Source organism: Aspergillus ochraceoroseus (assembly GCF_002846915.1).
Source record: "Aspergillus ochraceoroseus IBT 24754 chromosome Unknown P175scaffold_13, whole genome shotgun sequence".
Classification (NCBI taxonomy): domain Eukaryota; kingdom Fungi; phylum Ascomycota; class Eurotiomycetes; order Eurotiales; family Aspergillaceae; genus Aspergillus; species Aspergillus ochraceoroseus.
In genome coordinates, this window is record NW_024468488.1 from 195,166 (window position 1) to 218,750 (window position 23,585).

Sequence of the window (23,585 nt, forward strand, 5' to 3'; positions counted from 1 at the left end):
GAGACATTTTTCCAGAATTTTCAATTTTTTTTTTCATTTGTTCCTGGATGAACCACTTGGATAAACCAGGAATACATAGGTATTAATACTGTGAACTTCTCTGCCTCGCCAACTATATATTGTAGGTACTCAGTATGATCATGGATACTTGAGGGCTCGATTAGCCATTTGTAACAGGAATGAATCTGCCTGAGGCAGCCATGAAGTGATGGTTAGTCATCCACTATATTCAACGTAATCCACCAGTGATCCGACCACCCCCCAAATTTTCACGCGTTTAATTACACGCCACTATTCAAACTAGTACCATACCACCAAAAGCGCGTTGATTGTCTCGAAACTTGGTGAAGCAAGAGGGCAGGATCTAGCTTGCTGTACAAGGCTTCAAAAATGGTAAAGTTCCAAGTGCTTGTCGTGCAGTAACTATGTATAATGTGCCTCGATCTACCCTCTTTGATCGCCTACAGGGCCAGCAATATCAACCTCCAACTATCTCAAATTCAGGAAGATACTTTATTGGAATAGATTATATCTTAGGATGAGTGTAGAGTTGCTCCTCGGCTAATATAAGTGGCGGAAATGGCCTATATCTTACTCTAATCAGGCAGTTCAAATGAGTCTGCTGGCCAAAGTAGTGACCCAGCGTTGGTTGCAATACCACCTTTAGACGGGTGAAAACATGCTCTACCAACATGCTCCAATTATAATATTCAGGACCATACTAGAACTAGATGTCTTACACGTCTAAATAATTAGATTTAGTGAAATCACACGTGTTTTAGTAGTTAGGGATAGCTTCAAAGTTTCCAAACGTGGTTAAAATAGGTGGGGGTGTCTGGCTGACTGGTGGATTACATTACATAGTTAACTACGGAGTACCCTATCAAAACCACAATCTTCCCGAAATCCTCCCGCGTCGGCTTCGGCTGGTAAAGAATCGTATCACCCTCCGCAAGGCCAGTCAGTAGGCAGACAGACAGCCTTGTTTCATCACGAACAGGTCATGACTGCAATCCCAGTTCTTCAAGCTCTCCCCAGTATGCCACTCCTATCAGCCTTGCCGCGTCTTTAAATCCAGCCGTCTCTGTTAGTTCCATGATTTGACGCCATTCTGTCGTCGCCTTCCAATAAGATTCGTTTTCCATCTCTCTCCATTCTCCACGTTCCCCAGGGACCGAGGCTCGGGTTTACTTTTTGCTCCTTCACTCTTCCTTGGGTGCATACTGTTGCGCCTGTTTACCCTGAATGCCATCGCGCCGCAGCCACACGAAGTCCCGCAAGGGTTGTCTCCAATGTAAACGAAGACATGTCAAGGTGGGTCATTCCGTTCGTTTGATGACTTCCTGTACATACATTGCATATCGTCCATACTCCATAGTAACGGTTTCGCTTTGGCTCCACTTTTATTTATTTATTTAACCCTAATTGATGAATCACGGACAGTGCGATGAAGGGCTTCCCAGATGTGGCTTGTGTAGTAAACGGAAGTTGGACTGCACTTATCCGTCGCCCAGTGAGCCGGAGAGTCAATATCCTCTCACTCCACAAGATGCCATTGATATAGGATCAGGATCGGAGGGATGGCCATTACATACGCGAATGCTGGAGATGAAGCTCTTTCATCACTTCCTCATCGATGCTTCTATTACGCTGCGGCAGGATGTCCTCGAAGCTGGTCACTTCCAGGTGGCTGTCCCACGCCTTGCAACCTCGAATCCCTTTTTATTGGATATCATCCTGGCATTTTCGTCATTACACTTGGCCTTTCTTGAGCAGGGCGACAGCAAATGGCTCGAGATTGCCCTAAAATACCAGAACCGCGCATTTACGGCCTTCAATAGAGTGCTGGCCGAGCTTACCCCCGAGAACTCGGGACCGGCCTTTATTTGCTCGATTTTCATTATGCTTTGCGCTTTTGCGTACCCTTGTATTTCACAGGACAGAGACACCTTCGATCCCATATCTCAGGTTTTGGAAATCCACCGCCTACTGGTTGGCTGCGCTTTTCTCTTCCAACAGCTCGATCGCATGGAGGAGCCGGGGGAGATGAAGGCATGGTTGGTGTATAAACGCCCGGAAGTCTTCAAGGAGAGCGGAATGGTCGAAGGGTAAGCCCTCGTGTTAATCGTTCTGACCGACATTGTGAAGTAACCCCCTGTTTTAGAGGCCACGACGACAACTCAAAACTCGAACATCTGCGCCGGTATGTTCACACCTCTTTGGCACAATTGGAGAGACCGCTAACGCGCTCCCAGGGAACTATTGGAATCTTTGGAGAAGTTCCAGACTGTGATAGATTCTAAGCGGGGGCCGCATCAAAAGATGTATAAGCAAATATGGGAAGTGCTGCAGGAAATGATTATGGAGTGGCCCATGGGGAAAGCGAAAGGTGGAATTCTAGCATTTCCCATCCATATCAGCGAGGAGTTTATGTCTTTATTAAAAAGGGGGGAGTGGGTAGCCCGGATCCTATTTCTGTATTATGGCGTTGGGATGCATCTTCTCTCCGAGAAATGGTACGTTGGAGTTTGGGGCCGTCGTCTGGTTACGGCCGTGCTGGAAAATCTGGAAGAGATCCCTCCTGCTTGGAAGGAGACTGTGACATGGGCGAGACAGGCAGTGGATTCGACAGCATCATAGGGGGTTAGGGAGCAGTATGACTAGAGAACTAACTAGTAGGTAACGCATGTTGACAGAGACAAGGAATCAACCCCGAACCTATTGACATAAGAAGGCCTTGCGAGGATATTTGACTGACAACCTCTTTATTTCTGTGGGAAATCAAGAGCAAGACTCAGAAAAGAAAAGAAAAGAAAATCCTTCCCCGTTCTAACAAGCAGCAGCGCTTCGAATGTTTCCATAATCTAGCAATAGTTATCCCATAGACAGGTCTAAGCAACTATGATCTAGAGTATGGCGGGAAGCTGGCTAAGCCCATGTTGAATTTCCTGCATTATTAGCCGGAGATATTTCGCGATCTGTTCATCATCGTGGTAGACGCTGTTGTAGGACACCCGAATGAAAAGCCTATTGCGAAAGGTCTGGATACCCAGGTAGACCCTTTCATCTGTAGGAATAACAAGTGCCCAGAACTCTCGAATCCCGAACGCGCCATATCTATCAGAAACTTTGTCTGAAAAGTTTCCGATAAAACTGGGGAGGATTCCCTGGTAGTAGTGCCGCTCGCCGAGGACGCGCATGGACTCCCTGAAATACGGCACCATGGCGGAAATGGCTGTCCGTTTGTGCTGCGCAAGATTCACATATTCCTCCCTGAGCGCCGACGCTGTTCGAGATAGATTATCTGCTATTTCGACCTGCACTGGCCAGTAACCTATGCGCAGTGCTACGGCCCTCGACGTGCCGTTGAGAGGCAACCCAGCACACTGGTCACGGAGATTGAAGATGAGAAATGTTGAATGCGTTGTGCTTTCCCCGCTGGGGTTGCGGCTGGCGCTCATCTTCTGCCCGGCGTGAAGGAATGCAGCGTGCAGGAAAGGTGTGAGCCCAAGGCGGGCCCTTTTGGCGGTAGCAAGAAGGTCTCGAGTTTGCTCCTCGGAGAGTCCAAGGCACTGCACCCTGGAGACTCCAGGGTCGAGCGCACCGTTTGCGGACGGGATTTCGACCGCCTCTCTAGTTGATTGAACCTGCGGGATGGAGCGCGCGAGATTTTCAGACCAGGTTCTGTTGCTCTCTCCTCCTAGGTCGTCGATCATCGCGGCTTTCATTGCACCAGGGGGTAGGTACTGAACCTCCTCGCGCCTTGGGTCATTCTGCAACTTGCCGCCGCCATCCAAGCGCTCCATTTCCCGGAAGAAGTCCTGAAATAGAATGGCCATTCCGTGGCCATCCATGAACATGTGGTCCGCTCGAAACACGAACCGTTGCTCGGCGGGGAAGTAGTACAAAATCGGGCCTGGGGTCGGCGGAACGACGTCCAGATCTTGAACCTCTCCCGTGCACAAGCTGGTCTCCGAATCTCTGACAATGAAGGTCTCGTCGAGCCATTCGTGCAAAGTTGATGGATCACTGACTGCGGTGTATTGGAATTCATCTCCTTGAACTTTGGCGCCGATCAAAGGGTGGAGAAGGCGCATTCGAATCCATGCCTTTTTGGCCAGCTCCACGACATTCTCTGGCTTCTTGTCTGTTTCGATCAAAATATTGACAAAGACATCCAGACTCCGGAAGCCTGGTCGTAATGGGTCACGGCAAAAGGAATGAAAGAGTTTTTCAAACCCATCGAAAGGCCGAACATATTGAGTCTGGTCCTTCTGATGCCAGTCCTCCGGTGCTGGGCAAATGGTCTGGTGAAGATCAGCTTGAACCTTACCAGGGCCATTTCTAGCTGGGGGTTCCAATCTGGCTCTGCTGATGCTGAAGCTGCGAAAGGGGGGGTTAATTTGCCTCACTCTACTTACCAATGGAGCCCCCGAATTTGAAAAGCAAGCCATGATTATGTGGAAAGTCGACGTCCTAGTAGCTAGAAAGATAGGAAGATTTGAAAGAGAAGTGTAATCGCATTCATCAGTGTGTATATAAAGCGGCTCAAAGCATAGATTCCGCGGGCTTCTCGTCCTTAAATGCGTAGACAGCTAGCTACGAGAAGGAACCAGACTGACCTGTTTGGCAAGCCCTGCAGGTCAATTGATGGCTTTGCTCTTGGATGGATTTGGGTTTCCACTACAGTTACCACCATGCATATCATTCGGCTGACGGTGGTGCACACAATGATGGAGCAGGAGTATAGATATTTACAAGTATACCCTACTAGAATCAGATTTCCTCTTCGAGTCGAGTACAGTACATCTCCACCACGAACCGCTGCTCTTCCGGAGTCGATGTTGCAGAAGAAACCCGCGGATATGGAATACTGCATCTCTTGGACTTGATTTAGATATAGGTATAGACACAGATCGGTAATCGTGAGTTGGTTTCGTCTCATATAATTGCTAGTTCACTCTTACTCCCTATCTTAGAATCATGCATTTTTGCACCCTCCACCATGCTAATGCAACTGTACGAGCGCGGATTCACCTACATCAAGATGCAACCTATGTCCGATTAACTGCGATGGAATCATATTCAATTCCAGAAGCCGAGGTCGCCCGTCTGTCAGCATATCCTTCAACTCGTCATTATACAGGAGACTTGCGCCATCCCTTCTACTCCAGGATGAAGATGCTGCAGATTTCCAAGTTTTTCTAAAAGCCTCCCTTACTTAAATTCATTTCCCTATATTAAATGTAAAATCCCGGTGTCTTACATGCATATATACCCGCTAGGCAGAAAGTCCCTATCTGTAAAGAGCTGCGTGCCGGGACGGGACAGGTGAGAAATATTCGAAGAGGAAACCTCAGATGGATAAGATCAAGTCGGAATTTCATTCATTCACCAGATACGAGATAGAAAAACAATAACCGATGCGATTTCCCGTACATCAACGAGAGATGGAGTGAGTGGAGGTCCATGCTGTAATCGTGAGATCTCACTCCGCATCCCTGGAAAGCATCTTCGGGTCTTCGGCACCCTGCTGATGAAAAGACGCAGAAAATGTAATGATGCATGAGATCGAGGCTAGCAAGGATATCCTTTACTTTAGCATGTATATCTCTAACCCTGTTTTATCTGGAAATCCATACGTCAAATAGCGGGTGAGAGATGTTGAATGGGGTCCACCACCAATGACCAAAAAAAAAAACAAAAAAAAAAAAAAATCCAATAAGGTACCCTCCTTGCGGTGAAGATAACGGGTTAATCAATTGTTTCTAACTCTTTATTCAACTTGATGCAGGATCGAGTAACATCGATAGGTAAAGCCAGAAAGGGCTACTGCAGGGCGCTCGAATGGAAGAACAACACCTTTTCTACGGGAATCTACAGCATCAATACTGCCACTAGTACTAGTAGTACTATGTATGTATCTCAAACCGATTTCGGTTGAGTTCCAATATACTTGACATCAAATATACAGTTCTGGGGAGTTGATACTCCGACGGGGGAAATTATGTGCTTCCCTGTATCAAGCCAATAGCTGTTGACTACAGCACTAGACTCTTGTATCATCAACTACAGGTTTCTGTCTACTTTATCACCTTTACTTTCCAAAGGTATATAAATCCAGATGCTCACCTGCAAAGATGATCCCTTGAAAGAGTAAATAGGGGGGGAAACACCTAGAGAGCTTAGAGATCAGATCACAAGATTTTCTATCAAGTTTTCTATCATCTTACCATCTAATTTCCTGTGTTGGATTTGAACGATTGCCCCAAAATGGCAGTGCTTGACATCGGAGTTGAGCAAAGCGCCAAAGCACAACGCAAGGTGGATATTCCATTGATGCAGTGGGCACAAAGTTATGAGGATACCGGTTCAGGTAAACGGGTTCCGTTTCCAAGTTGCGAGCTTGCCATCTCGTGCACTGCTAAAGATAATCAGCTTTGGAGTACAAGGCCATTCCTGTGCCGGAGATCGCGCCTCATGAAGTTCTGGTCCAGATCAAATTCTCTGGCGTCTGTCACACAGACCTGCACGCTTGGAAAGGTTGAACTTGAGTAACTAACGCCTGGGTTCGAACTGCCGCACTAACTATTCCCAGGGGACTGGCCGATCAAGACGAAGAAGAATCTCGTTGGTGGGTCGTACATCCGAATTTGAGAAGCAAGTTTTTTTACTCATGAATATTTGTGTCCATCAGGTGGCCATGAAGGAGCTGGAGTGGTAGTTAAAAGAGGGAGTAAGGTCACTTCAGTATCAATTGGAGATCGCGTTGGGGTTCAGGTAAATAAGTCCTCCTCTGTTAAACCCATAATCCATCAGTGCTAACAAGTCCATGACGGTACAGTGGATGAATAGCACTTGCGGAGAGTGCGAATTCTGTTGCAATGGTGATGGGCCCCTGTGCCTCACGGCCAAATGCTCTGGGTACCATGTCGACGGTACCTTTCAGCAATTCTGTGTTTGCAAGGCAGCAAATGTTGTACGAATTCCAGATGATATTCCCTTGGAAGTAGCAGCGCCTGTTAGTATCACTTCCTCTTTTCGATATACTAGGACCCGCGCCCTGTATTCTTATTAACTACTGCGGGGCTTAGATTCTATGTGCGGGTGTCACTGTTTACAAGGCTCTTAAGGAGCTTAGACTAAAGCCAGGCCAAATAGTCGGTAAGGCATGAGCTCTACACAGCGTTGGTCTCTATTTTAACGCTCAATAGCCATTGCAGGGGCTGGTGGAGGTAGTGGATCGCTTGCTTGCCAGTACGCAAAGGCTCTTGGATACCGTGTTCTAGCGCTTTCAGCAGGGCCAATCAAAAAGGCGATGTTGACAGAAGAGCTCCAGGTTGACTTTTTTGTTGACTACGCCATTTCTGAAGACCTGGTTCTAGAAGTTCAGCAACTTACCGCTGGCGGTCCTCATGCTAGCCTAGTAGTTGCTTCGGTCGAGGCCCCCCTTAACCAGGCAATCCAGGTGAGCATATTTAGAGATCTCGGAATCATTGCGAGTTATATTCTGATTTGTCTCTCGAAGTACGTGAGGTCAGGCGGAACCGTTGTGGCTATCGGGTTGCCTAAAGGGGCTTTGATCAAGGCCGATGTAATCTCAACGGCAATGAGAAAGATAACCATAAAAGGCGCTTATGTTGGTACGGCCGCGGAGACTGAAGAGGCACTCGAGGTCTACGCCCAAAAACGATTCGATGTGAAGTATCGGGTTTGTGCCCTAAAGGAGCTTCCCACAGTTTTTGAGTCGATGGAACAGGGTAATATAACAGGGCGAGTAGTCCTGGAAATGCCCACGATCCATCAAGACGCAAATGGTCAAAAAGCTCAAAAAGCTCAAAATGGCCTAAATGGCCTAAATGGCACTCACTCTCAACTCGCTACACGATCAATGTTCACGCAAAGCCAATATAATCTTGGTACATTTCTGGCCTACCGGCTAGAAGAACTTGGGGTGAACGATTATTTTGTAGTTCCCGGTCAGCCCTTTCCTGAACAGCCAGATGAGGCAATATAAGATACTAACATGTGGGGAAATAGGTGACTATAATTTATCCCTGCTTGATCAGATACTGAAGAATCCCAATCTTAAAATGGTTGGCTGTTGCAATGAATTGAACGCGGGATACGCAGCCGATGGCTACGCTCGGTCGTCCCCTGCCAAAGTCGCTGTCGTGTTTGTTACATTCATGGTTGGCGGTCTCTCTCTCCTTAACGCCATTGCAGGAGCATATTCAGACCGACTACGAGTCATCGTGGTATCTGGTGCGCCACCAGAAGGGTCTGGGCAAGACGCGATTTTCCATCACACCATCGGACTGACGAATAAAGACCAAGCAATGCGAATGTTTGAACAAGTCACCACATTCTCTGTGCGTCTGGATGGGAAATCAGATCCTGCCTCTCTCATAGACAGGGCATTTGTTCGATGCTTAGAGGACTCTCTCCCTGTTTACATAGAGATGCCCAGTGATCTCGTGGAGTATAAATGTAATCCTCCAACACCACTGACATTGACAAGCTGCCAACGATCCCCAGAAAGCCAGCTGTTAACGGCATTCAACAAGATCAGAAATGTTTGGAGCACGGCCCAAAAACCAGTCATTCTTATTGGCGCCCTTGCACGGCATTTTTTACCCGCAAATATCCTTCTTTCTTTGGTTGAGAAGCTCGGATGCCCCGTATATTGTCAACCCGACGCCAAGTCACTACTACCTGAGTCACATCCCCAGTTTAGAGGTACATACTGGGGAGTGGCTTCGGACCCGGCATGCCTGGAGACTATGATGGGATCAGACCTATGGATGGTTCTTGGAGGCCGCTGGAGCGATTATCACACTCTGAAGGGACCAAGTCTCAAGGGCTCCAACCAGATTTTGGATCTACAAGCAGATCGTGTCCGGGTACCTGATGGGAGCCTTATAGAATCTGTTACAATGGCTGAAATCGCAGTCATAATGATCGAGTCTAACCTTCGCCGTCGCAGTGTGGAGATAGGTGGCCACGTTAGCGACACCCATCCGCAGATAGATGCATTAAAGTTGCAGAACATGACCAACACGCCACTCACCGTCACGGATATCTTGGCTGGGATTCAATCCTTGCTAAGACCTGGTGACACTCTAATTGCTGAGACCGGAGACAGTTGGTTCAATGCTCAGAAAATCCTCCTGCCCGATGGCGCAGATTACCAGATGCAAATGATGTATGGTTCAATCGGATGGAGTCTCCCTGCCACACTCGGGTGCCAACTTGCTCGCCCCGAAGGCCGCGCAGTTCTTATGATCGGGGACGGTAGCTTCCAGATGACGGCACAAGAGTTAAGCACGATGATTCGTCTCCGGACAACCCCCATTATTGTCATCTTCAATAATCTGGGATATCGAATTGAGGTAAATGCTCCGTTGGCGAATCCTTTCCTAGATTGACCAACTGACATGATGTCGGAATACCCAGACCGCGATCCACGACGGCCCCTACAACTACATTAGCAACTGGAATTACTCCCTCTTTGCAAGTACGATGTGCAGCGTAACACACAGTGTAGATAATGGCAACGTCTATTTAACAGCACAGGAGAAACGAGAACAGGACAGCCCGTCCATCTTCGCAATGCGCATCAAGACCCAGACTGAGCTCGCAGTTGCGATCGACCGACTCCAGGAGGAACCAGAAAAACTGGCGATTCTCGAGTGCTGCATCCATCCTTCGGATATTAGCGATAATCTCTTCCGATTTGGCCAGGTTGTCAGTCAGCAACCAGCGAATCACGCTTCCTAAGCAGAGCAGAGCAATTCGGACCCAGCTTCTCTCTCGGCTGATGGACTGATGTGGAAATATATGGGACAAAATATTCAATATTAAAACCAACTGGGATCATCTTCCGGGATCTCCTTTTCATATCGTTGTTTTATCTCAGTTTCACTTTGAGTAACTTAGACTGTTTTCTCTGTTTCTCTACTATCTAGGTCGATAAATAGAAACTTTATAGAAGATTCCTTCATACTTGATTGTTCCACACTCTAACAATTTACATTATGGGGGAATGCCACAGTTTCAAGAGCAACTTCATATTGAGATTGAATTACCGTGCTATGAACTACTTCTACCTCTCTATGTATGTTCTACTATATATGTACATTGGTCTGCGGAGATCCACCCGGACACTTCACCACACCTAATAAATGCGGGGAAGAATGGGTCCCTGAATGGAGACTTGGTTAGTCTAGTAAATTTTGGGTAAATTTTAGTATAAAGTATTAGCAAGTGATGCAGACAAGTTGTGTTAGTACACCACTAGTTACGGAGTAACTACCGAGTAGTCCTTATGGAAGTTGTGTATATTAGTCAGAGAGGCAGTACATAACTAGAAGCTACCTTGGGGAAAATTCTACTCTCAGAAATGAGAACAGAATTCTACAATCTATAAAGATACACACCACTTTCCCAACACAAGTGACCAAGAATGAGATGAGTGAATGAACAAGAGGCTACAGGCCTCCTCCTCCTTACCTCCTAGGTACTCTGTATGTGTGACTGGTAGTGAGTTAACTAGCGGATGATGCTTATCGACCACTCATGTTCTCTTGCTGGAACTCTGCTGATAAATACCGTTTTTTCAAGATCTCCTGCTTATCGCTTCCTAGTTTCCCTTGGGTCCGGGGGTATCCCAAGTTCTCTCCTTCAGCGTTGTAGGACCCTGATCCCCTTCTCTTTTCCTCGTTTTGGTTGGGTTCTCCTACCCCTTGGCAAAATGCAGGGGTATTCCGCCCAGGATGTGGAGAAACAGGTAGTATATCCATTCCCTCGTCGTCATTCAAAACCTGCCCTGAATCTAGAGCCTGGTAGCTGATGGTGTGCTCCGCCTCGTTTCCTAGCCACTCTTGCGGTCTCCCACTCCTAGCGCGTCTAGGAGGCCTTCTCATTCCACATCGTCACGCCACGAGCCGCCGTCCACTCGGAGGATGTTTCGCGTATTGAGGCTCTCGCTGCTGACGACCTTGGTTTTGGGGTTGCTGGTCGTTCATCTTCCATCGGTATTTACGGCTCCGCTACACACATCAAATCGCCATTTGGAGCAGAATGGAGGTTCGCACAGCCTGGGAAAGGGTCAGACCGGTGCGGTTGCGAGTGAGAGTGCTATTTGTAGTCGGCATGGCACGGATATAATTATGAGGGGTGGCAATGCTGCGGACGCAGTAAGTTGTGGCCTTGTTGTATGTGACAGGTTGTGATACTAAGTGGTTGTGGTTGTTGTTGTTATTGTCGTGTAGATGGTTGCGACGATGCTTTGTGTCGGAGTGATTGGTATCCTATCCTCCCCTCCTTCCTCCCCGGGGCCTTCTTCTGGTGACCAACAGACTGATCAAATAAAGGAATGTACCATAGTGGTATTGGAGGTGGTGGCTTTATGCTTATCAGGTCGCCAGAGGGCGTTTTCGAGTTTGTCGATTTTCGCGAACCCGCTCCTGCTGCAGCTTTTGAAGAGATGTTCAACAACAATACTAATGCTGCAGTTTACGGCGGTTTGGCAAGGTATGATGAACCTGTAGTCCCCAGACTGAGACGGCCATATTCTAACCTTCTTTCAGTGGGGTACCAGGTGAACTGCGCGGTTTGGAATACTTACATGCAAAGTACGGTTCGCTTCCGTGGTCAGTGGTTGTCCAGCCTGCCATCCAGACGGCCCGATATGGATTCCCTGTGGGTGCAGATTTAGTTCACTACATGGATTCTGCCGTTGGAAGCGGCGAGGATTTCTTAGTCGAGGATCCATCATGGGCGATCGATTTTGCTCCCCATGGTACTCGAGTTAAACAGGGGGATATCATGACCAGGAAACGTTACGCCAATACCCTTGAAGCTATTGCAAATAATGGTGCCGATGCCTTCTACGAGGGACACATTGCAGAAACGATGATTCAAGCTCTTCGAGCGGCGAATGGCACAATGACGCTGGAGGATCTTCGCAACTATACGGTTGCTATCAGGGAGGTTGCACAAATCGATTACCGCGGGTTTCAAGTCGCAAGCAGCACTGCTCCATCCAGCGGGGTTATTGCTTTGAATATTTTGAAGGTCTTGGATACATATGATCCCCTTTTTACTGCGGATAATGTCAATCTTAGCACTCATCGAATGGATGAGGCGATTCGCTTTGGATACGGTCTGGTGGGTAACTCGCCTCATGTTCTGGTTATCGCTGTTACTGAAGTCAAGGACCTAGCGAACAAACCTAGGTGACCCTCTCTTCGTCAAAGGAATGGATGAGTATCAGAAGAAGATCCTCGAGATGTCAACCATCAGCGAAATTCGTGCAAAGATTTCAGACCTAACAACACAGAACGTGTCTGTATACGACCCGGCTGGAATTGAAAGTCTAGAAACGTGAGTTCCTTGGTCTCTTGTCGCCCCCCTTGAGCCGTGTATAACCATGTGTCTCCAGCCCAGGAACCTCGCACATTACAACCATCGATCATTCAGGTCTTGCAGTCTCTGCTATCACCACGATAAACCTCCTCTTTGGGAACCAAATCATGGTTCCTGAAACTGGAATCATTATGAATAACGAAATGGACGGTGAGTAAACCTTGAATATTGCTAATATTTACAATCTTTCTAACTCTCCGCCAGACTTCTCCATTCCCGGCTCCTCTAACTCCTTTGGATACGTTCCCTCAGAGGCAAACTTCATCCGACCCGGAAAACGGCCGCTGTCGTCGTGTACACCAGCAATGGTCACCCATCCCAATGGAACTGTCTTCTTCGTGACAGGGTCCGCCGGCGGAAGTCGAATCATCACCGCCACGGTCCAGAACATCATTCACGCCGTGGATGAAGGTTTATCCGCCGCTGAAATCCTCGCCAAGCCACGTCTACACGATCAATTGATTCCCAATCAGGTCGCTTTCGAGTACGCCTACGATAATTCGACAGTGGCATTTATGAAATCCCGCGGCCACAATGTCACCTGGATGGAACCGGGAACTAGCACCGCTCAGGCGATTCGCGTTTTGCCCAATGGGACCTTTGATGCAGCTGGAGAACCCAGGCAGCTAGACTCTGGAGGTTTCTCGGTTTAACGTCCTGCTTTACAAGCTCTTTTTTTTTTTTTTCCAATTTATACATCCACGGGTTAGAGGTAGATTTTAGGATCTTCGAAGACCCTAGAGGTAAGATATATATATATATATATTCATGGATATAGGTAGATAGATAAATAATGATAAAACATGATATTTATGAACGCTAGTTAGGTCTGCTAATGTTGTCCCCAGGAACTACGTAGGGCCGGCAAGAATGGAATACGCGAACCATCCTCGAGCCTGGTCCGTGCGTTGCTCCTGAAATCGCGTGAAATAAATTTCCTGGCAAGCTGGATGTTCTTCCAGTCACTACCCACCTTCTTAAAGTCAATCTTGTTCATTTTCTCTTGGATCTTGGAATAATCTGCTGACCTTGTACAGCTGAAATTGCTTCATCTAATTTCTTTAAATTGGAATATGTCTTTCTACCCTTGGACTTGACTCCACACCTGATGTAGCTTGACCTGTCACAAAGCTACTGGGGGAGAGGAGTTTTGGATCTAAGGTACTTGCGTGTTTCTCTTGTGAGTGAATATCTTAGTGACAAACAACAATAATAATAACAATGGACTGCCACTGATGTACTTGCTCGGTGTGTTAGTCCATAAGCCCTATGTTTTTGGGGGGTTCCTTTTTTGCCTTTTTTTTTTTTTTTTTTTGCTTTTAAGCAATGACTTTCCACAACACCTTCAAATTTCCCCTGGACCACAAGAGCTCACTCAGCATACCCACCAACCATCAAAGTCTCTGGGGCTCACAACCAAGGAGAGAAACATCTGCCTGGCAGACAATTTCGCCCTAGCGATAATCTGGAACAGAATGGACTCTGACTCCGCTTCTGTTGTCTTGCCTTCGCTTTCCGTTGCCCGGAATGTCTACCACACCTTTGATGAGGAGCTGTACCAGCGCACCGTGGACGAGATACTCTCCGACGAGACTAGTTTCGATACTAGCTTTGACGAATACAGCGGATACCAGACAATGGATGGCTCTGCGGACGCGAGGTCGCGCGAGAAGGACGAATATGCTGCTGCCTCTTGGAAGGGCTCCTGGCATACAAAGAAATCGCCTTATTTCTCGACAGCATCCCCGGCATCCTCCTCCTTTGCTTCTGCGTTGAAACCCAAGAAATCCGTGAAGAAGCCGTCTGCCATGACGAAGAGGTACATCACGAAGGTCGAGACCACTGATGACGATGAAGCGGAAGATCGATCCTTTCTTCTGACCAAGAAAAACCCCTCCGCTTCTGCACTGACAATCAGTGACCCTGCTCTGGCCTTCGCTTATGACCATGAATATATGAAGAATGTTGTCGAGGAAGATATCGTGTTTGGTTCTGTTGATCCAGATAAACGAGACCAATTGCTCCAGTTCATTGCAGCACACTCTTTCATGCGCAAACACAAGTACCCTGTGAAGCGTTCTACGCGGCGCAAGTTCATCCAAGACCTGAACAGGGAGGCTACGTCGAGTGGGTTGGATCAGGCTACTCTTGATAGATTGAGACAGCATGTCAAGAAGACTTATCTTGAGCTCTTTGGGACCAATGCTGTTTATCGCGAAGGGTCGGAGTTTGGTGATGAGATCGACGGTACCTCCAAGCGTAAGGCGAAGTTCGAGAAGTGCAAGGAAAGCCCGAAGGACAAGCAACCTAACATCAAGGAGATGACCAAGTCGTTAGCCAAAAACATGAAAAATGTCTCCGATCTAGCCATGCCAAAGCCTGACAATGAACTAAGCAGCGCTTCGAAGGGCAAAGGCAAGAGCAAGCTCCTGGAACCTAGGAACGCGCTGAAGCGGAAGCAAGGCAATGATCAAGAACCGAGGAAGAAGTCTCGCAATCTCCATGGTAAGTGGGATTCATGTTCAATGCTTATCACTACCCCCTGCAGACTTATTATGATGAAATATTTCGGATGTAAACTCACAGACCTGTTCCGAATTGCGCATTTCAATCGTGTGGATATTTCCGTTGCCTTCCTTCTGAACCATCTCTACCCCGTTCTTTCTACATATTTCCTAAAATTAGAGTTGGACAATGGCTAACTTGGAGTAGTGGGCCTGAAGGCTGTTTCTAAGCCTGACAGCCATGCAAGCAAAGATGTCATTGACCTTGATTACGAAAGCCCTCCTCGCCAATATTTCCTCTCCGGTCGTGGTCATCCCAGCACGCCTGTTATTGATTTGTCTATCGAGCATGGGAAGGACAAAAGCTCATCGGCTTCCTTGAATGACAAATCAGTAGCTGCTGACCCAAAAAAAAGACAAAAGAAAAACTTCCAAAAAAGGCGAAGGAAGAAACGAGGCCAAAATAACCTCCCAACACAGGCAACGAATGCAAAGCGCCTGAGCGAAAACGGAATGGCTTCTTCCAATCCCATTCTGTTGGATTTTTAACAGCCAATGATTCGCCGAGTTCAACCACCAGCGATGAGGCGAATTCAAAATATTTTATCGATTCTAGTGGTATCAAGTCAATTAAACTGCCGAACAAGGCAGTGGTTCGTGACGATAATGCAACCGATGACTTTACCCTGCCCTCAACCCCTGGAGCATCCAATATAACAGGGCAGACGGGGCTATCCAACTTCTCTTCCGATTCGACTTTGACTGATGTCGTCAACTCAGAAGCTTTTCGTAACACTAAAAATCCTGAAAAGATAGCAGAAAGCTTAGGTTATAAAGTTAGTCAGTTTGATCATAAGTCTCTTCATACGAAAGCACACACTCCACCTCCGCTTGGGATTTCCTCGAGTCGACCGGCGGCTACTGCTCAAAAAAGATCTCGTCTTACTTTCCCCAAAATATCTCCCTACTTTCCAGAACCCCTGGTTGATCCTAATTCATGTCTCCCCTTCCCGCCAATCGATGTCCCCAGTTTCGGGTTGGTCCAGGAGCAGCTTGCACACGATCCATTTCGCCTACTTCTTGCTACCATCTTCCTCAACCGTACACGCGGTGGCGTTGCCCTGCCAGTTTTATTTCAAGTTTTCGATCGCTTCCCAACAATCGAGGATATGGCCGCAGCCAACCCACCAGAGCTAGTATCTATGATCCACTGTCTAGGTTTCCAAAATCAACGCGCGAAAAAATGCATCACCCTGGCGCAGACCTGGCTAGCCCGTACCCCCGCATGCGGGAAGCGGTACCGCAAACTCAATTACCCAAACAAATACGACGGCAGGGATGTCAAACCAGGAGAATGCATCGGCGATAATGATCCGCGCGTAGCCTGGGAAATCGGCCATCTTCCTGGCGTCGGCGCTTACTCGTTGGACAGCTGGCGGATTTTCTGTCGCGATGAGTTGCGGGGTTTAGCAAAGGATTGGAAAGCGGGTGGTGCCACGACGGCTGCAGAATCTGCTGGGTTTGTTCCCGAGTGGAAGTCTGTGCTGCCGCAAGATAAGGAACTCAGAGCTTATCTGACGTGGATGTGGCTCAAGGAAGGTTGGATCTGGGATCGACATACGGGGGAGAGGACAAGGGCGAGCGAGAAAATGATGCGGGCTGCGCGACGTGGAGCAATTGCTCACATCGAGGAAGGCAATTGGGTGTTGGAAACGTCACCAGTGAAGCGGGCTATTTAGCTGCCTTGCAACAATTACATTGACCAGTTGGCTTGATATGGAGTTATACTGCACTTCTAATCCTGTTAACTGCCCTTTTCTGGTTGTGTTGTCACGCTATGCACAATCAATATCATCCACGGGAGTTTATCACTATACGCTAGATCATCCTGAGAGCTGCAAATTCAGCATACTGTTCCTGTACCGAGGTAGCAATAGCATCAGGTCAATTGAAGCCCTACTACAGTTATGGACCACAACCCCTATTCCAACATTCCAATCTTAATGGTATCTACAGTTGCCCGCCTTTGTTGTGGTAACCTTGGAAAAGATCTTATATAGATAGGTACTTTGATCAGATTCTTCTTCAGAATATCCTATTTCTTTCAAGTTATTAGCCCCTTTTTCATGGTATAGTAATGAAAGCACTTGAAAAACGTTCGGGGAAGCTATTTTATATATACCTTACACAGTCACGTGCGAGAGTTCTATCTCACATGACCATCGTAGCGTTTTACTCCCTAAAATCAGGCAACTCAGTCTCGACCAAGTCCAACTTCACGACCAGCATCATCCAAATCCTGTCTTTCAATTCGTTTCGTATTCCATCTTAAAATCTTCTTTAACCCCATCCGACTCGAGTCTTTCCCCAAGTCCTTTTGGTCGGGTTTCCATGCAGCACCACGTCACCCCACTAGTCGCCCTTATCCTCGTTGGAGTAAACCTCACTATTTTCGACTAAACGGGTCCCAGCGGGGGTTCGCCTCGTCCCTCTCCTACCGCAAAAATCCTTCGTCTATTCGACGACCCATCCATCGCTCCCGATGCACAGTTCCTGAATCCTCCACCTCTTTGACCCTTCAGTGATTGCCTTTTCGATCCTTTATCAGCCGCCTCTCTCCCTCCACTGTCCTCGCCCTGCCCTCGCCCCGTCACGGGATGTCGCATGACTCTAAACATAGTTATTGGTGGATTGATATAAGCGCCTAGCTGTGAATTGGACCAGTGAGAACTGCGGTCTTTGACCTCCTCTAAGCGCCAGCCGAGAACAAGCATACCTCGAACACGATACACACCACTCGGAGTATCGGCTCAAATCGTTCATCGACTTTCCAACTCCCCTTCCCGCTGTGGCACAACTCTCCTCTCGATGAGGTCTTTTAGCGGCTGCCTTGGCGGGTTTTATCGTTAAAATCTACGAGGTAACTAGACGGATACACACAAAAATCGAACCGAAAACAGGGAAGAAGGGCCTGAAAAGGAAGAAAGACAACAATTCATTTGTCGTCTTCTCTCACTTCTATCCCATCGACCTCATTTCGAGCCCATTCCACAAGTCATGTTTCTACCCTTGAGACTAAATGACCGAGATCGTAACAGGGACCGGAACAGAAAAATCTCCTCATCCTCATCTACTTCTTCAAAAACAAAGCATCGTCACCACCGCTCATCTATAGGACGACCCAGCCAGCCCTCGACCAAGGAACCAGACGATTTCGACCCCCCCTCGGCCCGTTCCTCCACCCTTTCCGCCTCCGCTTCCAAGTCCCGTAAGCAACGTCGGTCCTCCATGCCGGGCGTCGACAGCGCCAGCCGGCCCGTTACGGCATCCTTCCTCGAGTCGCGAACCAGTCTACCGTACCCTACGTTTTCTAAGGCTCATAGCAGAGAGGCTGTTACCAAACCAGGCATCCCTACACCCGATCCAACCGACCTGACCGAGAAACCCCAGGAGGACGAGACCAAGTCCGAGACCCAGCACCAGTCCTCCGATACCCAAAATGCGCCCCCCAGCCCCCCATTGACAAGCGTGGATCAGCATTCGCGCAAGGGAAGCACGGTCGGGGATAAAGAAGAAAAGTCCACCGAGAAGCCAAAGGATGGGAAAACTAAAATTCGTATCAAGGCAGAAATAAATCGGTCATCGTCAAGCCTGCGTTCGAAAAGGGACGATTCCAGCAAGACAAGCAAAGCTGTACGACCAGAAACCCCTAAATCAAAACGCTCAAGTTATGAAAAGGACACGCCATCGCGCACCACCAGTCACAAAGCCTCCAAATCAAAGCTGGATGATAGCACTGTTCATCGTAAGCGGTCGCCTACGAGTGCCGCAGTATCCCCACCTCGGTCTCCTGCAACGGTTCGCGATGCTGGCTTAGAATCCACTAACGGCTCTGACGCAACCATCGCAGCTCCCCACCAGTCGACCACTTCTAGAAGAGTCAGGAGCCCAGAAAAACCTCCATCTCGCAACCAAACACGCTCATCTACGTCTCATCGCCATGTTTCTGGAAGTCGAACGCCCCTCGAGATTGCGATGGAATATGGCCGGCCACCGACTGTAGGCTCTGCATATGGTACACCCCCACCGCCGCCGCCTCCACCAGAGATGCCTCTTTCTATTCCCCGTGTCGACTACCTACTCCAGAATGGAGGGCTAGAGCAGCAAGTACCAAAAGCTCTTCTCTTGGGCGCCGGGTTAGCTGATACGCAGCCTCATCTCCCATTCCAGCCTCATCTTGCCGCGGGCAAGGTGTTTGAGCCATTCAATCACCTTCTTGACAAGTACCAGAGTGTTATGAATAAGAACGGATCCTTAGCCGTCGCGACGGGGTATCGATCTGTAGCTCGCCGCCTCCTCGACCGGTTGGAAGCGGTTTTCGCCCGCGACATTTCATCCGAGTCATGCAATTGTTTGATGTGTGAGAGTGAGCATTTTGAGGATCTTCCGTCCGGGGTGAGCTGGGGTGAAGTATTGGAGTTGGTATCCGGTCGTCGCGAGCTTCCTCGGTGGCCACCTTTCATTTTAACAACCGCCGTCAATGATGTGGACCTGTCCGGTGATGAGCACATCCCCATGCAAAAGATGGACATCGACGTCCCAGAAGAGTATCGCGAGCACTTTCTTCGACAGTCGCGCAAGACAAAAGTTGCTGTTGACAGGTGGTTAAACGAGCAGGTGGATCAACCCACAAGTGCACCAGAGGAGGTGGATGATGAGACTTTAACCTTTGCTATGCTAACACACCTTGGCACGGAACAAAGACCTCTCTTCTGTTCGTTGTTGGGTATTTCGTCAACATCACCAACCCCACGTCCAGATGGAGAGCCTCGACCACGACCCCCTGCGCTCGTCTCGTCATCATTCGCTATCCAACGGCTTTATCGGCTTGGATCTACTCCTCGAGATCCCGAGACAACAATGTATATGCTCAGCAACCCAGGAATTCATCATGTTCTGGCCACTCTCGCAGCTATTAGTGACGATGAGTGGGACATTTTGATTTCGGGTCGCTTTGACGGGTTCCTTCGCAGCGGCGCAGAGGACGCTTTTGCCGCCAATGGCCCAGCACCGACGCGCTGGGGTAGTAGCCGCTCAACTACTCCCTATAGCCCTGGAAGAATGTCTCGCGGCCCAACTCCGAACGCTATGGATCCAAATTACAGACCGACAAGCCAACCGTTCGGCGGGACAGGGTCCCCGGCATCTTTTGGTGGACCGATTGCCCTCGATGAGGAGATGGAAATTGCGGCTCTAGCAGAGGTCGAGAGAGACATATACGCCGGCATGGAAGCGCTAGAGGACGCCTTCGAGGCGCTCCATCTCAAAGCAGAAGCTGTGCGTTTAGCCCTCCGAGAACGCGGTGCTGGATTGTCAATTGCAAACCAAAACCGCCGGGGATCATTCGTAGAGGCTCGACTGGGTACTCCTGCATCCCAGTATCCATGGGAAAGTGGCACCGACGACGATTTCCTGGATGACACTCAATCTCTCGCTCCGGATGACTCAGCCAGCAACATCAGCTCGAACCGACGACGTCGACCGAAACGACGCACCGAACGTCGAACTCCAGCCCCTGTTGAAGAAGAAGACGAAGATGAGGACGGCTCCCACGCCGGCCGACGAGACGGTCGCGGGTCGCGGAGGAGGTAAAATCAATATCATTTAATCCAGCGTATTTGCCGCTAGGATAATTTGATTATTTTTCTCATTGTCTTGTTAAACAATCATATCACTATATTCCTGGGGTTATCCTCTTTTTCTTTTCTTTTCTTTTCTTTTCTTCGGATCTTTCTTTTTTTCTGTCTCATTTTGTTTCTTTCCATCTCTCCTGTTCAGCATTAACGACGCTTAACGAACGAATTGAACCATGAACGGCATGAAATAAGACCCTAAGCACATATCTCCTCCCTCCTTATTGAATAATACGACTAGAGCTGGTTTGGTTTGTACATGAGTAGATTGGCATCATATCACCACTGTGCACATTCTGTGTTATTAATGTCATTTCACCATTGCCATAAATATACCATATCTTCTTGCTTAGCCTGCAGGTTAATTTTCCAGCTTTCTGCGTGTTTCCTTGCAAGTTGCTGTACATTTTGTTCAGTGTAGTTCTTCAAGCGGGCTTGGATGGCACTGATATCAGCTCTGGACTCCAGGCTCCAGGCTCTAAGTTACAATCACAGGTTATGGCTTTGCACTTGCTAGGGGGAGGTACTGATTTCTCTGTAAGATATTCCTGGCTATAGACTAAAAGGGGTACTTGAGGGCTGTAGATGTAGGAATAACATTATCGAGAGGACAGTCCTGTATGTTGCGTATACTCTACAACCAGTCTTTGTGAAATGGTGGGCGATGCGCGTGGTTTACCTCAACAATCAAAGGCAGTGCAAAATCAGCTATACCTTCGACTCGTGTATATATGAAACTCGCCAGGATTGCTACTCCTTGAGTCAGTTGTTAGATGGAATGATCCATTCAAGGCTGTCTACTACTCTACCACTAGTGCTAGTAATGTAGTATGATCACATATATATCTGTATATATATATATATATATATATATGTAGAACTCAACCAATCAGCTTGTTCGGAGTCCTCCGAGTCAATTAATTAACTAAAGACATTCATAGTAGTTAGCACTACCCTACTTACCTACACTAATGCACTTACACTACTGTATGGACTACGGGTAGCGGGTAGCTAAAGAAGAAAGAAAGAAAGAAAGAAAGAAAGAAAAATGGATAAAGCCAGCCCGGGGCAACTAAGTTTAGAATCTAGGACTCCTCCATCTGCACGAATAGATCTCGGAGTTTCATCCTTTCTACGCAGCACATACAGAGATGGAATTCCACTGGGTTAACTGTAGCAGGTCCCCTAGGTACTTAAGATAAGACAAGACGAGACAAGCAGGACTAGAAAGCTTCAGAGGTTCCGATTCGAATTCGAGTTCGAGTTCGTATCTCTTCTCTCGTATTAGCGGGTGACGTGACGTTTACTAGTACTCTGTAGGATGCGTAAAGAGCCTACCTACGGAGTAGGAAATCTAATTTAATGCCTACCATAGGTACTTTGTATTGGCAGGGCAGTGTTATCTGAAGGGATGTATTCCGGTATCACTGATTGCCTGGGGTGTGCTTGGTCTTCTTGGGGGAGGGACGGGGAGAAGATGAGATGGTATGACATACATGAAGAATCACGGAATTCATGTTGCAGAGGAGAAGAAACGACGACAGAGAAACGGTGGAACTTGAGACTCTGCACTCTTGAGTCTTGACTCAGGGAAAGAGTAGAAGAGGGCAGCTGCGAAACAAGACGAATCAATGGGGCCGTATTCTGCACTAAATGGACCAGGAAGTATATCGTTGTCAATATTGATTGCATTAATTCACTCGTTCTTCTTCTTCTCTGGGGCGGTTTATTTATATCTGGTCTTATTCGCTGCCTCGGAAAGCACCCATAAGAATGGAGGAATGAATGGTTCGGCTGGAAACTGATGGCCAAAAATTGCTAATGTATAGGAGTAGGATGCACTCCGCCGAAAGCTACGGCTCGCGACTGGGGGCCGATGGGACTTTGCACTTTACAGCGTAAATAGCTGATCCCTCTGCAGGGCCTTTACCCACTTTAGCTGTTAGCTAGCCTATGGCGTTTCAGCTTCCCAGGGGCAGAGTATTGGCATCTTGAAAAGTTCTCGCATTCCTGTACATACACCAGCTCACAAGAATAGCATCTTGCACGATCCAGCCCCTTGCTTGTCAGTGTGGAACAGGGGCGGAAACATTCGACCACAAACATGATTCGGATCAGGGCAAGATCTGAGGAGAATGAAAGTTCCAGAATTCTGACGCCGTAGCAAAACGGGCTGGGTTGTGGTCTGAATCGCAAAATCATATGCCGAGGGGGCTAAAATGGGACCCATCACCCTAGCCCTATCCAATAAGTCTGTGGAGATGTTGACTGTAAGGGAACCATAGCGCTAGTTCTATTCCGATGGCCAATCTGAAAGTGTTCTGGCCAAGGACTTCAATGGACCGACATATGGGCTTGAAAGCCTTGGATTCCAGGAATCATCAGTCGGCTTGCGAATGAAGGCGCAGATATGTGAACGTGAATTATGAGATTAGCCGGGCGAAGCCAAACCGAAGGCCTAAAGAAAGACGGTGATTCTCATGGTTCAGAGCTGTACCTGATTTGAAAAAGCTCTCTATTCGAAAGAATACTAGGATCAGAAAAGACGATGATCATGATTCATGTTGTTCAATGCTGTCGGCCTTCACTGATTTGATGAGGCTCTATCCTAAAGAGTACTAGAATCAGAAAAGACGATGGCCATGACTCATGTTGTTCGATACCGTAATAGCAGTTATGGCACGCCTTTATCCTAATGCGTGTTAAGGATCAGAGGAGACCACGGGAGAGTGGAAATTTCAACCGAGACACCAAGCTACCGGAGTGCCTGGGTTGAGTTTGTCTCATCCTGGCAGGGTTTCTGTCTTGCCTGCAATCATATCAAGTTGTCAACTCGGCAAAGTCAACGGCAAAGTCAACGGCAAAGGGGGTCTCAGGGTCCTATTTCACGTCCGCTGCTGTCCATTCCTCTTTGGTACTGTCGCGGAGATATCGACGGATCAAGATTGAGATTGAATTG

The 23,585-nt window shown here is 48.0% G+C and overlaps 4 protein-coding genes across 4 annotated transcripts; all 4 read left to right on the top strand.

The window, feature by feature from the left end:
- Positions 1-1,245: 1,245 nt before the first annotated feature.
- P175DRAFT_0512687 (uncharacterized protein) lies at positions 1,246-13,082 on the top strand (the record flags this gene model as incomplete). Its single annotated transcript, XM_040898701.1, has 12 exons — positions 1,246-1,314; positions 1,444-2,108; positions 2,165-2,203; positions 2,256-2,453; positions 2,528-2,544; positions 11,089-11,198; positions 11,274-11,307; positions 11,376-11,535; positions 11,592-12,171; positions 12,227-12,387; positions 12,446-12,579; positions 12,634-13,082. 12 exons carry the CDS (start codon positions 1,246-1,248, stop codon positions 13,080-13,082), a joined length of 2,616 nt encoding a protein of 871 aa, XP_040748391.1.
- Positions 13,083-13,545: 463 nt separating this feature from the next.
- P175DRAFT_0121883 (uncharacterized protein) lies at positions 13,546-15,187 on the top strand. The gene has a single exon (XM_040892379.1). The coding sequence runs from the start codon at positions 13,665-13,667 to the stop codon at positions 15,129-15,131; it is 1,467 nt and encodes a 488-aa protein (XP_040748392.1). The 5' UTR covers positions 13,546-13,664; the 3' UTR covers positions 15,132-15,187.
- A 696-nt stretch (positions 15,188-15,883) lies between these two features.
- P175DRAFT_0447262 (uncharacterized protein) lies at positions 15,884-16,672 on the top strand (the record flags this gene model as incomplete). Its single annotated transcript, XM_040894387.1, has 1 exon — positions 15,884-16,672. A coding segment is annotated over one exon (789 nt), but the record flags the coding sequence as incomplete, so codon positions are not given.
- A 1,176-nt stretch (positions 16,673-17,848) lies between these two features.
- Positions 17,849-20,716, top strand: P175DRAFT_0121879 (uncharacterized protein). The gene has a single exon (XM_040892378.1). The coding sequence runs from the start codon at positions 17,991-17,993 to the stop codon at positions 20,583-20,585; it is 2,595 nt and encodes an 864-aa protein (XP_040748394.1). The 5' UTR covers positions 17,849-17,990; the 3' UTR covers positions 20,586-20,716.
- Positions 20,717-23,585: the final 2,869 nt, after the last annotated feature.

What these genes read in the sequence shown, in the direction of transcription:
- P175DRAFT_0121883 (XM_040892379.1), top strand. Translation starts at nt 13,665, where the DNA reads ATGTACTTGCTCGGTGTGTTAGTCCATAAGCCCTATGTTTTTGGGGGG.
- P175DRAFT_0121879 (XM_040892378.1), top strand. Translation starts at nt 17,991, where the DNA reads ATGTTTCTACCCTTGAGACTAAATGACCGAGATCGTAACAGGGACCGG.